At 37.0% G+C, this 17,924-nt stretch overlaps 1 protein-coding gene across 1 annotated transcript; it reads right to left on the minus strand.

Annotated features, from left to right (window-relative positions):
* Window positions 1-1,949: 1,949 nt before the first annotated feature.
* LOC122810587 (creatine kinase M-type) lies at window positions 1,950-17,225 on the minus strand. The gene is made up of 8 exons (XM_044082198.1): window positions 17,078-17,225; window positions 12,424-12,636; window positions 10,292-10,446; window positions 8,630-8,762; window positions 7,636-7,807; window positions 6,710-6,833; window positions 4,190-4,379; window positions 1,950-2,371 (listed from the first exon to the last, which is right to left on the minus strand). The coding sequence occupies exons 2-8, from the start codon at window positions 12,614-12,616 to the stop codon at window positions 2,193-2,195; spliced, it is 1,146 nt and encodes a 381-aa protein (XP_043938133.1). The 5' UTR covers window positions 12,617-12,636; window positions 17,078-17,225; the 3' UTR covers window positions 1,950-2,192.
* Window positions 17,226-17,924: the final 699 nt, after the last annotated feature.

The raw sequence follows: 17,924 nt of genomic DNA on the forward strand, positions 1-17,924 counted from the left end.
AGATGCTTTCTGCATGTATTTGAGACTGTCCTGCAATGTTGTTCTAAATATTTCCTGTGATTTTGAATGCTGATGTCACTGTTAAGACATTTAGTATTGTCTTGTTCTTTTATTATTTATTATTAAATATATTTAAATCCACCTTTGTGGCTGATATTTGTGAGAAATATTTAAGCTCTTAGAATACTTGCATATCTATTTGGTGACACTGTGCAGGCCACTCCTAACAGCCTTGCTCTTGGTCAAACTACCATTTGGATTAATAGTCACATTACACAGTAGGATTGGATGCCCTTTGTTAAGGGCCTTAAAGTAGCTGATAAGGGGTTCTGGTGGCAGTGACAGCTACCTTATAGTCTGGGCAGAAGGGGGCATAGCTAGTAAACCTGTGCCAGCCTTTCCCAGATGTGTATGTGTGTGTGTAAAACAAATCTCCAAGAGTGTGTGTGTCAGCTACTTGGGTATGGACACAAAACACTTTCTGGACAGAGAGAGTGTTGGGAGGACTTGGGTTGGAACCCTGGCTAAGGACTCAGCTGTGCCAGTGGGGAACCTATTGGGGATCTGGAGTAAGAGGAAGAAACCAGCCCCAGACCGACTGTGGTCTCTGTGTGCTCTTAAGGAAATTATACTTTACTGTATGTGTACTTGTTATCCTCCAAGTGTGTACATCCCCCACTGTTACCGGTGGTGAGGATTTAGGCTTGGTTACTGGGCCAGTGGTGGGGCTTCACAGTAATACTGTTTGTATCATGACATGCTCCCACCATTGCTGTCTGTATTCCTCTCTAATTCTGTTACAGTTCCTTGATATCTTACCAGAACTATCTACAACCTAGCATATTTTATTAAAGAGCTTTTATATCATACTGCATCCTACCATGCCATCTTAAATGCATCTGATCATGCAGTTGTTATAACTCATCATTAACATCTGTTCCCCAGTATACCCTTGTTAGGTTCAGCCTAACTATGCCATAGGATGTGTATGCCATAGGATGTGTACAGTCCTGCATACCTTAACTATAGAGTTCAGATATTCTACCATTTTAGTATACTCTTGTTAATGAACCACCTTCACAGTTTAGTTACCAGCATATTGTCGACAAAGAACCAATATATTCACCCATTACTGTCAGTATCCCACATATATTCTTGACAAAGAACCTATGCATTCATCCATTATTGTCTGTATCCCAGCATACACTTTACTGAACCTAGATAGCTCTCCATTGCTGCCTGTATCACAAAATACATTTGTTACAAAACCTAGAAATACTCCCATTCTTGTCTGTCTACTAGTGTCCTTCTATCCCACCAGTAATTTATTTAATTTTATTTATTTAACATTTTTTGACCGGGAAAGTCCGACTAGGACAGAGCCTATTTTCAGTGGAGGCCCGGGGGGAAACACTCCAGATGCATGTGTTTGGATTTTGTAATGTCTGTATTCCAGACCAGTTTTGTTACAAAACTTAGATATTTCTGCACTGTTGTCTGTATCCCAGTGTAGTCTTGTTTTTTTTTTTTTGGCCTGGATATCGTATGATAACTTTCTTTATCCCAGCATAGTCTTGTTAAAGACCCAAGACATTCCCACATTAATTATCATGTCTAGGTTACATAAAAAAGCTTATATTAGTTTAACACAGAATACTCTTGTTACAAATGTTTGACCTTTTACTATTGGAAAAACTCAAAGAACTTATAGCAACCTTACTTTTATTTTACTTCATTAAACAAATGAATTACTATGTGCGTTTATGTCATATGAGAGCATATCCTTTAACCACTATAGTGTGTCCAACATAAACTTTGACTTCTATATGCTCAGCTGCAAAGGACATGTAAGTCATATTTTTGCAATTTTAGGCACTCTATATTAAGTGGAATATCCATCAGAAAGTAATCTTATTGCAATATTAGAATTCAATAAAAAAGAAGTCTTATTTTGGGGCCAGGTGTATGTTTTATTTTCTCCCTTTATGAATTATATTAACCAACATTCAATTAAATAACTGATTGCTTGTAAGGTTGAGTCAGTATCCACTCAGCAGAATTTCAAGATGTTAAACATTCAGTCAGGAATAAAATAGAGATTATTTCCAGTTTCACAGCCCCTCTTCCTCTTTGATGATTTGAGGAGAGTATACAAAAAAAAAAACAGAGTCTTTACACAGGTGTTTTTGTGTTTACTTCTGAGCTGGGATTAGATCATCAATGCTCTTGCCCTGTTCCAGACGTTTCTCCATCTCAATAATAAGTTTCACTCCGTCAACGACCAGTTGGACCTGCTCTACCTCTGAGGACCCCAGTCGATCAGCATTAGAGATGTCATAAACGCCACCAACAGCACCAGTGTCTACACCACCTACATTACAAAAAAAGATTCACAGTAAATAGTTTATGCATTTTAAAAGTGAATCCAGATTTTTAAACTTTAACAAGTCTGACATTTTTACAAAATAGATTTAAGAGTCTTATGTCACAACATGACGTGCATTTGAAAATATTTTAAGGTACTGACATGTTTACTGAATCCTTAAAGTAATCACAGAACAGTACATACATATTTTGCAGACATAAACTTAGAAAAATAATTATTCTCAAGCAATTAACCGCATTACCCATTTCTTAAAAATATGAGCTGAGCACTTTTTTTTGTTGATAAAGTACCAATATATTCTTCTCAGTGAAGTCAGTCTTAGCTATCTTTATTAGCAGGTAGGGCTAAATGGGATAATGTAATATCTTAAGTGATTTAGGAAATACATGTATCTAGCCTTTATGGTCATTTACTTCAAAAGAGCATGGAATGATTTGCTTACAGTAAAATATGGCCTATACATATTTGAAAATAAAATATTTTGGAAAATTGTAAATGTTGTGTAACATTGATGAGTCACTGAAAATGTAAACGTTGAATTATAGAACAGCAGAAAATATATATATCATTTATGCATCTGAAAGTGCTCTGTAAGCAATCAAAATAACAAAAATACAGTACTAATGTTAGCATTACATACCAAGGCTTTTTGGGAGGAAAGAATGTTGCTTTTCAAACTGGCACAACCACCATAAATACAGAAATTATTAGATGGGATAAATAATAACATATTTCAGGAATATATAACTGTTTTATGAAGTACGTCACAGTAAATGGATGGATGTCTTATCTGCTGTTGTATATCATGGCCCCTCGAATGGGACCTTACTTCTTAGGTTACATATACATTGCTTTGTTGAAAGACTCCCAAGATTTATATACTCCAAATTTCTTCTAAAAGGATAGTCCATTCCTTCACTACCCTCCTTGAATACCTTTTCTACTGACTTTTTACATCTTAGACTTAAACCTGTGTTCCTGCATCAGTATGTGGAGCTTATCTCCCCGTGCCTCTACTGAAAATTGACATCTATCCAGTTAGACTAGCCCGGTCAACAAATGTAAAAGAAAATAAAATAAATAAATATCTTTGATTTATTCACTCCTAAACTGTTCCCTTAGCTTTTACAGAGCAATAACTGCCAAAACTTTAAGTCCATTCTTAAAAATTAAGTTATAGCATATAACCCATGCTGTTGGTCTTTACTCAAAAGTCGTTTTCCCCATTCTCTTTGAACATTATGTACAGTTTCTTTGAACATTTTCTATTTTAATGGTCTTTTTGCCATATAAGCAAGCAAAAGAATCTAGAAAATTCTATATTACATGTTACTGTTCTAGACTGGCACCACTAGTTCCTTGCTGATGTAGTGTAGAAACATCAGAATAAACCTAACTATATTTTCCCTTCTATTCTTGTGTGTACAAAGTTCATTGTTATAATATATAAAAATCTTTCTAATGTGTAGTCTTATCTCATGCCCAACTAACTCATAAATGACTATTTTTTACTTGCAATATCAAACAAATGTCATATGTTTTTTAAATGTTTTATTATTATCTTATACTAATTTTGAAGTCTGTTTGTTTAAGAATTTGAGATGATGTAGCTCATCATCATGCGCAGATAAATTGAACAATTTTGGCACAGTATTGATCCTTAAATGATACTGTTCCAAACGACAGAAAACCCTACTCCTTTCATTTCATGTTTGCATTTCTTTTCCTGACTTTAACCAGTTCTGCACCTATTCTAGTGTCTTTTCTTCCATTAACATAAAAATTTATATAGCAAAATCAGACCTGTGCCACGTGTCTGCAGACGCAGCCTCTTGACGATTTCGGCAAACTTCTCATGTTTGCAGAGGTGGGGGATCTTCACATGGACACCGCCACGCAGACCTGTACCCAAGTTAGAGGGACAGGTCAGGATGTAGCCGAGATGTTCATTCCACATGAAACCATGTCCAGCCTTCTTGAAGATCTCTTCAATCTAACATAATAAGCAAAATACAATGTTGATTGATACTATTGCTAATGCACTGGCATCCAAGAAAAAAAAAAAACAGTAACATTGCAGATCTAGATAAGTTCCTTCCTCATAGTATTATGTTAAGAAAAGTACTTGTACAGCCTTCACATAGTAATTGAAAAATTGCATTAATCAGTCAGAGCGGTCTTTTACATTCATACTGACAATTCTAGGGTTCCTTCATTTTTCTACAACTCTGTTTTTGTCGAAGTGAACTTCAAATGTTAAAGCACAATTAAATCATCATATAGCATATTTTCAAACTGTATGCCATTGGCTGTAATGGAGCAAGACACCCTGAATTAAGAGTGGAATAATAAGCGCAAATGAATTTGAACTGATTTCTACATTCAGTGATCAGGAGACAACATCACGCTAGAGACTTGAATGAGTTCAGCATCATTGTCCTTTTTTGCCTCATACTTATGGGCTATGTGACGTCTCTGGTGCTCCACTTTGGAACTGCTGCTTATTATTGTAGAGTAAACCACAACAGGAAAGTTGTGAAATGGAGGGCAATCAGGGGGAAGAACAATGTGAAAGCAATACAGCAATTTGCAGGAGGGAGGTAGGAAAGAACCATAACTAAAATCCATCCCATATCCCCTTCATTCAAACTCTATTAGCAGCCTTTTTCAAAAACTGACAATGGACAGTTCATTGAGCAACTTTGAACAGCTGTCTAGATATCACAGATGACAATTAATGTTATTTTTTATAAAAACACAAGGTAATATATGTCACTTGTCTGTGCAATTGTAGCATAAGCAGTTTCCTGCAGGATCAATAAGGTATTTCTGATTCTGATTCTTAATGCAGTATTTGTTGTATCAGAGTCTAAATTTGCATTCTAGGACTACTTTTTGAAGAATCAGTACAGGAAATATGAACATCCAAATGGCATTTCTTGTTCTGAAAACAGAAATATGGTTGTTAAAAGAAACACTGTCACCATGTACCACTACCAAGAAACCACTGCGCTTCAACAAAGGAGAATATTTGCTATAATACTATATGAAAAATCAAGATTTTGCAGACAAGCAAATCCTAGTTCATATTAATTAAAACAGCCACAGGAATTCTGAAAGTATTTCTATGACACACACACACACACACACACACACACACACACACACACACACACACACACACACACACACACACACACACACACTTTGTCTTTCCAGTTGATCATATTGCATTTGACATCCTACATATTCTTGTAGCACAAAACATTAGCCCTGGGGATGATAACCCTTGTAGCCATACTACAGAAAACTTTAGCTGGCAACCTTTCTACAGGTGCCTTGTCTTGGTTACAAGGTGCAGGTTACCAGAAGTTATAACTGTGCCTTGTGTTGGTTACAACAAACAGGTAAATCTTCCCATAGTAGTACCCCAGTGAATAATAAATACCATCTGTACCACAGAGTGGTGTATTTGCTTGATGAGCCTATTGTATAATTACATTAATAAACAGTAATAATTATGAACTATAGGAAAATTTACCTGTTTGTTGTAACCAACACAAGGCACAGTTATAACCTGCACCTTGTAACCAAGACAAGGCACCTGTAGAAAGATTGCCAGCTAAAGTTTTCTGTAGTATGGCTACAAGGGTTATCAGCCCCAGGGCTAATGTTTTGTGTTGCAAGAATATGTAGGATGTCAAATGTAATATGTTCAACTGGAAAGACAACGTTGTGTGTGTGTGTGTGTGTGTGTGTGTGTGTGTGTGTGTGTGTGTGTGTGTGTGTGTGTGTGTCAACAGACCTAAAGCTGATAGGTAAGATGATCGGTAAGGTGAGGAGGAGGAGACCTTCCAACTCATATCCTCTATTTATACCATGCCTCATTGTTCCCACCCCTTCTGCATAGAAATGACATGGAGATGGTCCTCCTCATTCACTCAGACCAAGAAAGCCTTGTTGTTCATTGTGCTTAAAATGCAAAGGATCAAAATAAAATAGTAAAGAATGCAAATAAAGAGGAGTTTTACTCAATATTTTCTGTTGTAGACTAGAGGACAGTTATAACTGGTGAAGCAGAAGGCTAACCTGGTGAACAGGAAAAACAATGCCCATAGGATTTAAATGTTGTTTAAGCAGCCTTTTGAATTTGCTCACCTTATTTGTCAGTTTTAGGTCTGTTGGGATTTTGTTACAAAGTTTTGAGACATGGTATGAGCAGAGAATATAATTTAATAGATATTCTGTTTAGCAAAGTGTTTCTTTCATTAGGTGAGAAGATGAAAATGCTGAAAGATGCCAATGAACTAAAATTTTCCTCACCTGCTGCAGGCCAACACAGAAGCGAGTAAACACTTCCTTCATGTTACCACCCTTCTGCATAGAGATCACACGGAGATGGTCCTCTTCATTCACCCAGACCAAGAAGGTCTTGTTGTCATTGTGCCTAAAATGCAAAGGATCAAACGAAAATAGTAAGGAACACAAGCAAAGAGGAGTCATATATATACTTTTCTAAATTAATACTTAATATGGTTGTCTACATAGTCCGATGTGCTGAGGGCATTTGTAGGAAACAACCTTTCTATTCTCACTATATATGGATACCTAACAGCCTTTAATAAATTAACTGTTGCATCTGTTAAGGTTTTCAAACAGGGAATAGAACTGCAATAGTTGTACAGTGCATGAATTTGAATGAAATGACGCTTCTGCCGAGAGGGATTATGATGCACTTTCTTCAGACAGAAGGAACATAGTTTTCAATTGATCTGTTAACCAAAATAGAACCAAAATAGAAAGTGGGAAAGGTATTGTGATAGCAGCAATTTTCAAGAAGAATGTTGTTAACAGACAGAATTGTAGGTTTAAATTTAGCTAATATCCTTCTAATACGACAAGGTAAATGAAACGGTGTGGTTTTGTGGAAGAGTGAGATCTGAGTGTGGGGGGGGGTGATTGTAAATCAGAGATAGCAATGACTGAATAAAGTGGGAGATTAATTTTGCCTGTCGGTTTCTTGGATTTGTTTGAATGGAATGAAGCATTCTATACTTAGCTTGGAACAACGCTAATAAGAAGTGTCAGCTGAGCTGGGGAAGTGAAACTTCCTACTACAGGTGTCAAGTTAAGCAGCAGTGTCACCTACCAGCTCCCTAGGGAAAAGGAACATCTGATTTAAAAAAGGAACAGCTCACTAAAGGAGATGTCAAAAAAAAAAAAAAAAAAATTGAGACATAGAGCCCTACCAGATTCCTCTAGCATCAGGCCAATCGCGAGCCATTCCAGAAGCCAGCAGCAAGGGAGAGACAGGTTTATCAAACAGGAAGTGGTCATCAATAAGTTGCTGTTGTTCTGCATCACTCATGCCTTTGAGGGGGTAGTATTTACCCTTCAGATCTCCACTCAGGCTGTCCAAAGCTAAAAGTAAACAATACATTAGCTGTTTGCACCCAGTTGTAAAATAGCCATATTATGTTCGCTCCTGTACTGAATAAATGCCACCCAACATGTTTTTTTGCTGTATAGCTTTAGCACATCCACTGAAAGACATTTCCAGCACTCATCACATTCTTTGCTCCCACACCCCTGCTGCAGACTAAACCTTATAACCTAATTATGAATTGCTACCACAGTTGATTTTCAGAAGCTAAAAATATCTTCAAAGTGCATGAGGTGGGTAAGTTTGCAGGAGGGGGGGGGGCAGTAATAATCATTAAATAATTGGAAAAAGGTACCAGAAAAAGTCAACTGTGTTCCATGTTGCTATCCTCTGTGAACTTAATGGCTATCTAAATATTGCATAATAATAACAACAACAACAACAAGATTAATAATAGTAATAATAATTTATTTTTCCACAATTCTTGAGTTTGTCCTCAAATGGTTATAGAGTTTATTCAGAAGTGGGCGAGAAGGAAGAACTGAAAGGCGAAAATGGACAATTTTCCAAACTCATCTTTGTAGGTCATAACTATTAGATTATGATCTTGTTCAGCACACACAAGCTTGTTACAGATCCAAGCTCTGGCCCAAAGAACTGGCTAAGTTCACTTAAATATTCTGTTGTTTTGTGTGGGCATGTGCATGTATGAGATCAGTAAATATCCTTTGTAGTAAGAAGAGATGCCAAAATATATTTTTTTGGTATGTGGGTTGACTGATCCCTACTCAGAGCTAGACTTCTATCCCCAAAAAGTAAAATGCTCATCCCATAAGGATAGGCCATTTACATAGACTTACCCTGAATCGACAGTTTCTCAATGGCACGACGCTCACCACGGCTGCAGTGTGGAGGCAGAGTGTATCCCTTAATGCTGCGGCCAGTGCGGACACGGCTACTGATGACATAATTGGGGTCCAGATCATCGCCACCCTTGATAAATAAAAAAAATCAATATTCTAGTCAATGGCACTAATAGCCTCTAAAGTACTAGTTTTCTGCATGTTTCTTTCATTTTTCTTGTGCAGAACTTCAGCTTTAATACAGTCATAAATTAGTGGCCCCTGCTAGCTGTGCTTTGTTATAGTTGTTTCCAGTTATCAAAGAGTATATCTGCACGAGCAGTTGTACAAGGAATGCAGAACATGTCACCTTTAGATCTTACACCATTCTGCACTACATCTGCTCAACAAGGTACATTTCTTAGGCAAATGGGAATGGTCACATTCTCTGTCTTAAAAACTGCTTTAAAACAGAAGTAATTTTCACAAAAAAGCCTGTTTGACAGTTTTGTTTCTTATACATTTAGTGTAAGAGTTCAGGGTAAGTAGAGAAATAAGTGACAGAACCTTTCAGGAAAGAAATTTGGGAATCACTCACTGATCAAACACAGGGCCAATGTCATAGAAAGGGGATTAGACAGAAGTGTTTAGTATAGTCACTGTGCTAAGATCATAAAGCGGAGAATAAAAAAAAATGTACAGTATATAAGCACTATGCCAAAATCATAGTGGGGAGTATAAACAGTAGTGTACACTGTGCCATGGTCACAGTGGTGAGAATAAACAGAAACGTACAGTACACAAAAGAGAATACAGTAAGCAGAAGGAGAGGTGAGGATGTTCATGCAGAGTAATGCTGATGCCTAAACTGCTCTCTTCTTGTGCATACTATATAACACATAGATACCACAGAAGGGTGAACCTAAACATCTTAATATCAAGGCATTAAAAGAAGGAGGAGGGGTAAAGGGAAATACAACAAACACAGAAACAGTCAAGTGTCATAGTGGAATAAACAGCTTTCATATGAAAACTATATTTTATAGACATTTCTGCACAAACAAAATTTTGTTAGATTTTTGGAGCCTTAATGATAATAAAAAAGTTATGCTTGTGGAGCCTCTCTGAAAGGGATGCTGAGAGCACTTGGGAAGGGAATGAACTACAGCATAACATCCAACAGTCTTCTTTTCAGGCAGTGGCCAAAGGTCACTGTCACAGACTCAAGAGAGGCAACTGCTATGCAACCCAGTGCTCTGGGAGCACAACACTAAGTCTGTAGCCAATAGTTACAGACTTAAGTGCTCGTATCAAAGATCAGTGCATATTCTCCAAAGAACAATGTTCTAGCAGAATTAATGGGATGGTGGAGCTAGACTTCAGAAATTCATTGTTTGACTTGAGTAGCATCAATGTATGCAGAACAACATAGTGCAGAAATTCCTGCTGTACCAAATAGGCAAATGGTAATTATCTGGTAAGATAATAACATATAATATAGTTGGATTACTTTACACAGGCTGCTTTCTCTAATAGAAGGTTGCTTTAGCATCTCAATCATGAAAAAAATACTTTGATTGACAACTTATTTGGAGAAGTGAAATACCAAAGCTTTGACTTCTGAGAGTGCCCCTAAGAATAAGACCTTGAAGACTGTTTTAATTGTGGCAGCTCACACACCTTTAGATTGGCTGGGTTCAAGTCAGTCCTGTGCTTGTCTGTGGCTTTATAACCACCATGGCGGTCTTCAATGACAGGGTCCAGCAGATCCTTGAAGACTTCATATGACTCCTCGTCACCAGCAACGCAACCCACAGTCATGATGAATGGATGACCTACAGGACAAAAGAATACGACTTATATTATCAGGCTGTGTTCGAAGAAACACTTTGTAATGTTGTTACATGGGCAAGATATACTCTTATGCTGTGGGAAGCCATTCTATACCTTGTACTTCCTCAATATGACTCAAATGCCTGTATGCTACCAAAGGCTGTCATCAGCAATAACCTACACAGATTTACAATAGCTCACAATAGTCTGGCTTCTCTCTAGAGCAGCAGTAAAGATGCACACCCCTTGAACAGAAAGAAATATATACTACTTGTTCTCAAGCAACTACCGTTGTTTAACCTTTGCATATTTACTTGGCTAACACCACCAAAAATCTTGAGATGGATTGATTAGGTTCTTCTTGATTATCTTCTACTAAGGATATGCTACGCATAAAAAATTGTTAGTGTGCATTTCAGCTGTAATTACCAATTCAACAAAATGCAAAAAATATTCTTGTGAGTCTTGGCAATGCAATATACTTCACATGTGATCTGATACTTTGTTTATTACTACATACAAAGTGACTGCAGTTTGGATGAATTTATGAAACTAGAATTATTTCAAACCCTGTTATTCTGCTACTATTAAGTCACGGATAGTGAAAGCAGTCTGTTAATGAATGACAAACAACATTGGCTGCAATGTTAAACTGAGACAAGGAAAATTTATTTGCTCATGAAAAAGCACAGTGGATATTCTTAAACTAGTAAACCTCTAACTAGCCAATATTTACAAATAAGATTAAGATCATCCCATGCTAAGGCTTAGAAAACAAGCATTTCAGGGTCCTTACAATGAGTTACCTTTTTACCTTTGACACACAATATCTGTTTTCCATAATATCTTAAATAGTACTGAAGGTATAAAGAATCTTAAGTGTCTTGAAACTTTTTAATGTTCAGAAACCCTGCTTTTTTTCCTTTATCTTATTTACCATCGTGTATTGCAGTCTATTCAGAATCTGGAATCTATGCAAGGTAAGCTCCTGGTTCTAGAGTGCACTGGTAAATGGTTATCATAACACACACACACACACACACACACACACACACACACATACACACACAGCTGTAGTTTGCTGATGGTGGTACTAACATGTGATCAGGAAAACCTTTAGGCTTCCAGGAGTGCGGCATGAGATATAAAATTGGTATAGTGACATTATTCACTGATTTAGTAAGCTAGACATGTGTCAGAGTGACATCCTGCCTAATGATTAAGCATGGGCCTGTCATGCTTACTCACTTGTGGTTGTAACTCATGATTTGCAATCTTGGGGCGCTAGAAGATTTGATAGTTGTAACTTCAGTGCTATATCAGATAATTATAGCTGGTCCAACTGTAATTATTACAGTGCTACTTTAAAACAGCACCAGACCTAGAAAGAACATCCTTTGAATGATGCATTAGACTAACATTATTTATGCTTGCAGCTGATGACTACCTGAGTAGAAGTTTGAATTTATGGTATTCAACAGGGAAGAGTAGAGCGGTTCTTTCAATACTGAAGCAGTGTTAACTCCTCAAGTCACAAAAAAAAAAAAAAATCTACATTCCTTTTTCATGTCACAGTAGGGTAACATTTTCTTTGAGCACATTTGATGAGGGTAGTTATTATTTGCCCTCTGGAAAGATATAAAGCCACTTAATGGTTACCATCCTTGTATTCTCTGCATTTTGGATACTTGTCTTACCCCTTTCTCACTCTCACATCAGTGGAGCTGTCTGCACATGAGACAGTTACTACAAAAGAGTCTATACATAACTATAAGTCTGTTGTTTACGACTATGCTCATAATCTGTTGCTTGACTTTCTTTTTTCAACACCTCACGTTAACTTTTAACTAAATATTTACACTGCTGATACTAATGCTATGCTTGCTTTCCTTAGGTAATATCTGGACAACAATCTCTCACTTACTGTACTCATTGTAAAGAGTTAACTATTAAAGCGCTTATTTTTCAATTCCACTTACCTGGGTTGTCAACACCTGTCTGGATGATATCATCAAGAGTGAAACCGCTGGGAGTTTCCTTATCTCTCAGTCTCTTGTAAATGTCTAGAGTGAGAGCCTTAGCCATGTGGTTATTGTGTTGGCTGAGGTCTGGAAATTCTTCCTCAGCAGAATAGTTCATCTTGAACTTGTTGTGGGTGTTACCGAAAGGCATGATTGCAGATTTCACAAGTACTACAAAAAAAGAAATAAAATTCCCATCAGGATTTGTAAATCATTTCTGCACACATTTCAGTCTGAAATAAATCTAAACATTTTGTTGCAGTTAATTATGAGTTAACTGTAATGCAAGTCCGAATCGACATGTAATGCAGTCTACATCTTCAGCCATTGCAGATGAGTACTAGGAGATGTGTCACTTCTTCTGGGTTGAGAATGATTCTGCTAAGGCTAACTACTAATTATTAGAATCTCTTTCACTCAATCATATTTTTTAAGCAGACTGGGCTTGAGTATTTCTCTGATGATCCTGTTGGAAGAGACCAGATAAAGTAAACCATTGCCTAGGCACTTTCCTGACATGATTTTCTGGTGGTGGGCATTATTTATTTATTTATTTATTTTATATTTGTTGACTGGGCTAGTCTAACTGGATATATGTCCATTTTCAGTAGAGGCCCAGGGAGAAAAGCTCCAAAAGTAACACAAAGCAGTAATAAAAAAGCAGTCTTAACAATAAGCTGAATAATAAATGATTACAAAGACAGCAAAGCAGTAGTAACAGGAAGAAAATATTACAAAATAATTGGTATACAGGATAAAATAATGCATTTAAGAATAAGATACAACAGATAGTTTACAGTAAATAGTACATGATGTTCACAAAAGGTAATTCATTTAAGTACCCTAGATTACAGTACACCTTTCTGAAATAGCAAGCAATATTGAGTTAGCACACAAGTAAGATCATGGAGATATTAGTAGTAAAGACAGAACATTAGTCAGGGTTGCTGTAGGGACATAACAAATGTGTTTTGAGGTGTCTTTTGAGATTTTGTTTGAAGAGGGGTAGGGAAGGAAGTGAAGTTAGTTCACTAGGTAGTAGGTTCCAGTTTTTTCCTGGAGTGTTAGAGAAAAAAGAATCTCCTGCCAAGTTGTTGGATTTGCTTATGCTAACTCAATATTAGTAATATAGGACAAGGAAACAGTGTGTCTAGCACAAGGGCACACACAGTCAGAGTACATGAAGTGGCTAGGTGGAGGTGTTACATTCCAGGACCATTTAGGGAAAGTACATAACCAGGCTTGAGCCTGCACAGGATGGTGACATATACATTGTCTATCTGGTGTGTTGTCTTTCTAACTTGATACTGCTTTTTGTAATCTCTCCTCTTTAATATATTACCTGTTTTAATTTTTATAATACTCTACTAAGCTATAATGAGTTTCATTTGTGCACAGATAGCAGGGTATCCATCCGTAAAAAATCATGTAGAGAACATGTCCATTGTTACTGTACTGATAGAAGTACAGATATGAGAAGCATTGATATGTGATTTTTCTTTATCATACTCAAAAGTAATTTTAAATTGAAAAGGAAACAAAATGAGGCCTCTTACCTTCGAGAAGGACACAATGGCTTAGCCATTTATGTGATTCTGTACTGACTTGACAAACACAACACATTTGATTTCTACCAGAACTGTGCAGGACATTTCCATTTACACTGTATGGTCAAATTATTGATGCTAAAGATGTAACCATAATTTCAATCAAAAATGTAAGCAAGTGTTACTGCCTGACAAAACACAACCCATGTTTGAATGCAGTCACCTGTAAGACTGCTTTATTATTAGTTTTTACTAAACAAAATCTAACAATCCATGACCAGTCTAATTTGAGGAGCAAAATATATACTGAATTGCTTTTTCTGCAATACAGAATCACCTACGAAGATATTGCCTTTATGCACACATTTCAGCCTGCCATTCTCCTTAAACCTCCAGGATTTTTAATCAAGTCAAGAAAAACTAGAAGAAAAGTATGGGGTGTTGCATGTGAGTAAAAACTCCTATGTTTATGGTGGGGGCAACATGAATGCTTTAATGCTGAAATGTTCCGAATGATGGGACAGCATATAATAGAACATAGCAGCAAGATAAAATGTGCATGTGCAAAATACAGCTGACCACATTTAGTTCATTTTTCTTTTCTTGTTTTAGAAGATGGAACAGCATGCCAGGCTGGTTATTTATCCATAGCTCATGACAGAAATTGTAAAATGGCCACGAATGAGAAAAATTGCTCTTTGTAAACAGCTTGGAAACGTTACCTAGAGTTATTCTCTGCAGTGCATTCCTAGCTGTTGGCAACATTTTCTGCAATACCATGTAAGGTACTAATGTAACTATGTGGCAGGCACCAGTGGGGTGCCCTGCCTGATGCAGCTGTCACCTCAGCATGTTCACCAGGTCTTATTTATAGCTCTCCCTAAGCACACACTCACCCGCTTCCAAAAAAGGCACAGCTGCTGACATAGCTGCAGATTCCAGGACATGAGCGGAGATGTACTCTACTGCCATGTGCGTCTAACATCAAAATCATCTGACTGCATGTTTTTGTAAAGGGGCACCCAGCACTAAACACTTCTCCCTCTCCCCTCAAAAGAAAGTAATTCTAAGGATCAAGTGTAATGGGACAATGAATGTCACCATGAAAGGAGCCTGTCTTTGTCTCTCACTTTGGAGAGTACTTTCCAAGAAAGACATACCTCTATAAGCTAAGACTACTGAGACATCATATTTCAGTACTTTGAATAAAATGAACTGTCTGACCTATTCTGAAACCGTGACTTGGTGGCATTTAGTGTTTATCCAGCTGCCAATATGTTAATCAGGAATAGTGTACACACCATGGTCCCTGCTGCTAAAATGGCATCAGATAAGACCCACTCCTTTGAATTCTTCCAATAGAAAGATAAAAATACTGACTATATTTATGCTACCATTTACTGAGACAGTTTGGAAAGCACTCTAATTTTTGTGGTAGCACCTAAAATCTGTCAAACTCATTGTGCAAATGACTTTTTTCCTGTAAAGATTTTATACACCTATAATCCAAAGGGAAACTTTTATCATGTAACTGTAAAGTTAGACATTTATCTTTTAATTGTAGAGAATCCACCTTTCTCTGATGGCAGAATTTCAGGATGAAAGGAGTCAAAATTCACAGTGCAAAGCAGACAATGAGCAATGCTGAAGTAAGAAAAAAGTTTACAGGAAGGTGACTTCTGATGGAAGGAAGCACTCCATAAATCTACAGATCATTCAAATCTACAGCTAAGATTGTCCAGAGAAAATTTCCATTATGGATACTTGTTCAGAAAATGTGAAATAAAACAGTCATGATTGAAGTAATTTCTTTGTGGAACTCCTGTGGGGCTCCCTTGCAACTAGTTTTGTACTTGTAAATGATATGAACTTCAAAGGAGATGGTGTGAATTTTTGTAAGGGGGTGGGGTGAGTGTTACCTTAATGTTTTGAGAAATGCTTCTTAAGAGCACTGCAAATCCAAAGTATCACATATGCTGTACTATTACTGCTTTGCCCTAGACAAGCACTCTGTGAAATTCTGCAGTATAATAAATATATTTGTATTTTCTTCTTGTGTACCTTATGTGGCTCTGTATGTATTCGAGCTAGCAGGGTGATAGCAGTCAGAGCAGCAAAAGGTGTATGCACCAGCTGTCGTGTTGGTAACTTCACTAATACCACACTGTGTGTCATATAATCCTTTAATGTGCACCTAACACCAGCTCTGGTATTGGTAGCCTCACTAATACCACTGCATGTGGCATGTAACCTTTTAATGTAGACTTCCTTCTGCACATCCATACCTGGTTCCTAAGAGGACTACAGTCCATCTTCACTCAGTTTGTCTGTCATGTATCAGGGTTATACTTGCTGGCGTTAAGGTTTTTAGGGCACAGTATTTCTTAGCCCAGCTTCCTCTCACTGTAGCAGAATTGTAACATGCTACTTCAAGACAGGCAGTGTGGCCCTAGTGTTTTGTGTAATTCAGTTAGCTAAATGCTGTGTAAGATAGCTGACTTTCTACTAAGTCAGCAGTGCACAAAAAGGAATTTTAGCAATATGTATGAACTAATATCTCATATCAAGTCTTGTAGTTGTTATATTAGCTTCATTGACACATTTTGTTAGTTTCACTAACATGCATATTAGCCAGTTAGGCTAGCTAATTATTCTAGCTAGCCACATATGCTATAAGGCACTACCAGGTATTGAGTGGTCTTTCATTTCTGAAAGCAGTACAAAGCAATCCTTCATTGCAAAGTCTGCAAAGATCAGCTGGACAGGTAGTACTACAGACAGCAGAGTGTAGCACACAAATACTATGACACGGTACTATGTACTTCTTATCTGAAGAATGACAATATGTCACACATTACCCCAGTTGTCATACATTGTGTCTCACCTTTCTGCAAGTAAAAGTAGAGATATTCTGTTCTAAGAATAACAAATCCTCACTCAAAAACAAATACAGTACTGGAGTTTTGCCAAAGTCACAACATTTACAAGCTTCAGAATATTCAGAATATTAACTATACATCAATGATTGACTAGGAAAAAAATGTCTTTTTTCGCATAATTGTTACCTGAAAGGGAGAAAGACGAAACAGCCCCACAGGGAGAGACCCTATGTCTTCTCAGACCACAGGCAAATGGGTGACCCAAGGCACTTGTTCCAAGGACAGCAGTTTTATACTCACTGCTAGACTTCCATTGGCCATACCAGGGTAGTCAGTTACACAGTCATTGGATGATCTTCTTTGGAATGGTACTCTGTACTTGGTTACAGCTGCTGTGACATCACTGTGATGTTGAGACTAGCTGCCTCAGAGAAAGAAAAATGAATGACTTTTTCGGAATGATTTGCTGAGCAGCTGGGTGGGGGAAGGGAAGTAGAACTTGCTTTCCAAATTTAAATGCAAACTAAGTGCTCATTTATCTTCCTTACCAAAAAAAGCCTATATGTATATGTCACTTAAAAGTGATGATGCTAAATTCTACATGGATTTCATTTCAATATATTTGTTACCAAATAAAATCAATAATGTTAAGTAAAAATGCAACTTAGCAACTTAATCAGTCTAAAATATTAATATAGAATATTACTTGGCAGCTTAATTTGTATATCAATGCACTTATTAAAAAAGGCACAGCTAATAAGGCATATTGGCCCTATGCCTATGCACATTAATATGAATGAAACAACAGCAACCAGTTGTAATGTAAATAATGCAAAAACAACAGCAAATGACCAAAAGTGCAGCTTCATAGGTCACTAGAATCAGAAACAGTTTAACAGTTGCAATGACTTTTGTGCCTAATGTTACCACATAATCAAAATACTAACAGAATTAGTGCATTCTTATAAGACCAAGAATTAGCACATTATTTTTCCAGACCAACTAAGCAAATGCTGAGGTATTTACATAAAGT

The sequence above is a fragment of the Protopterus annectens genome, chromosome 1.part0, assembly GCF_019279795.1.
Source record: "Protopterus annectens isolate FY-2018-M chromosome 1.part0, PAN1.0, whole genome shotgun sequence".
Classification (NCBI taxonomy): Eukaryota; Metazoa; Chordata; order Ceratodontiformes; family Protopteridae; genus Protopterus; species Protopterus annectens.

Excerpts from the sequence above, each read along its gene's own strand:
- LOC122810587 (XM_044082198.1), bottom strand. The coding sequence starts at position 12,616 with ATGCCTTTCGGTAACACCCACAACAAGTTCAAGATGAACTATTCTGCT. Across the intron at positions 6,834-7,635 it reads CCTGATGCTAGAGGAATCTG|GCACAATGACAACAAGACCT; the intron begins GTAGGGCTCTAT and ends TTTGCATTTTAG. Across the intron at positions 4,380-6,709 it reads TCTGTGTTGGCCTGCAGCAG|ATTGAAGAGATCTTCAAGAA; the intron begins GTGAGGAAAATT and ends TTATTATGTTAG.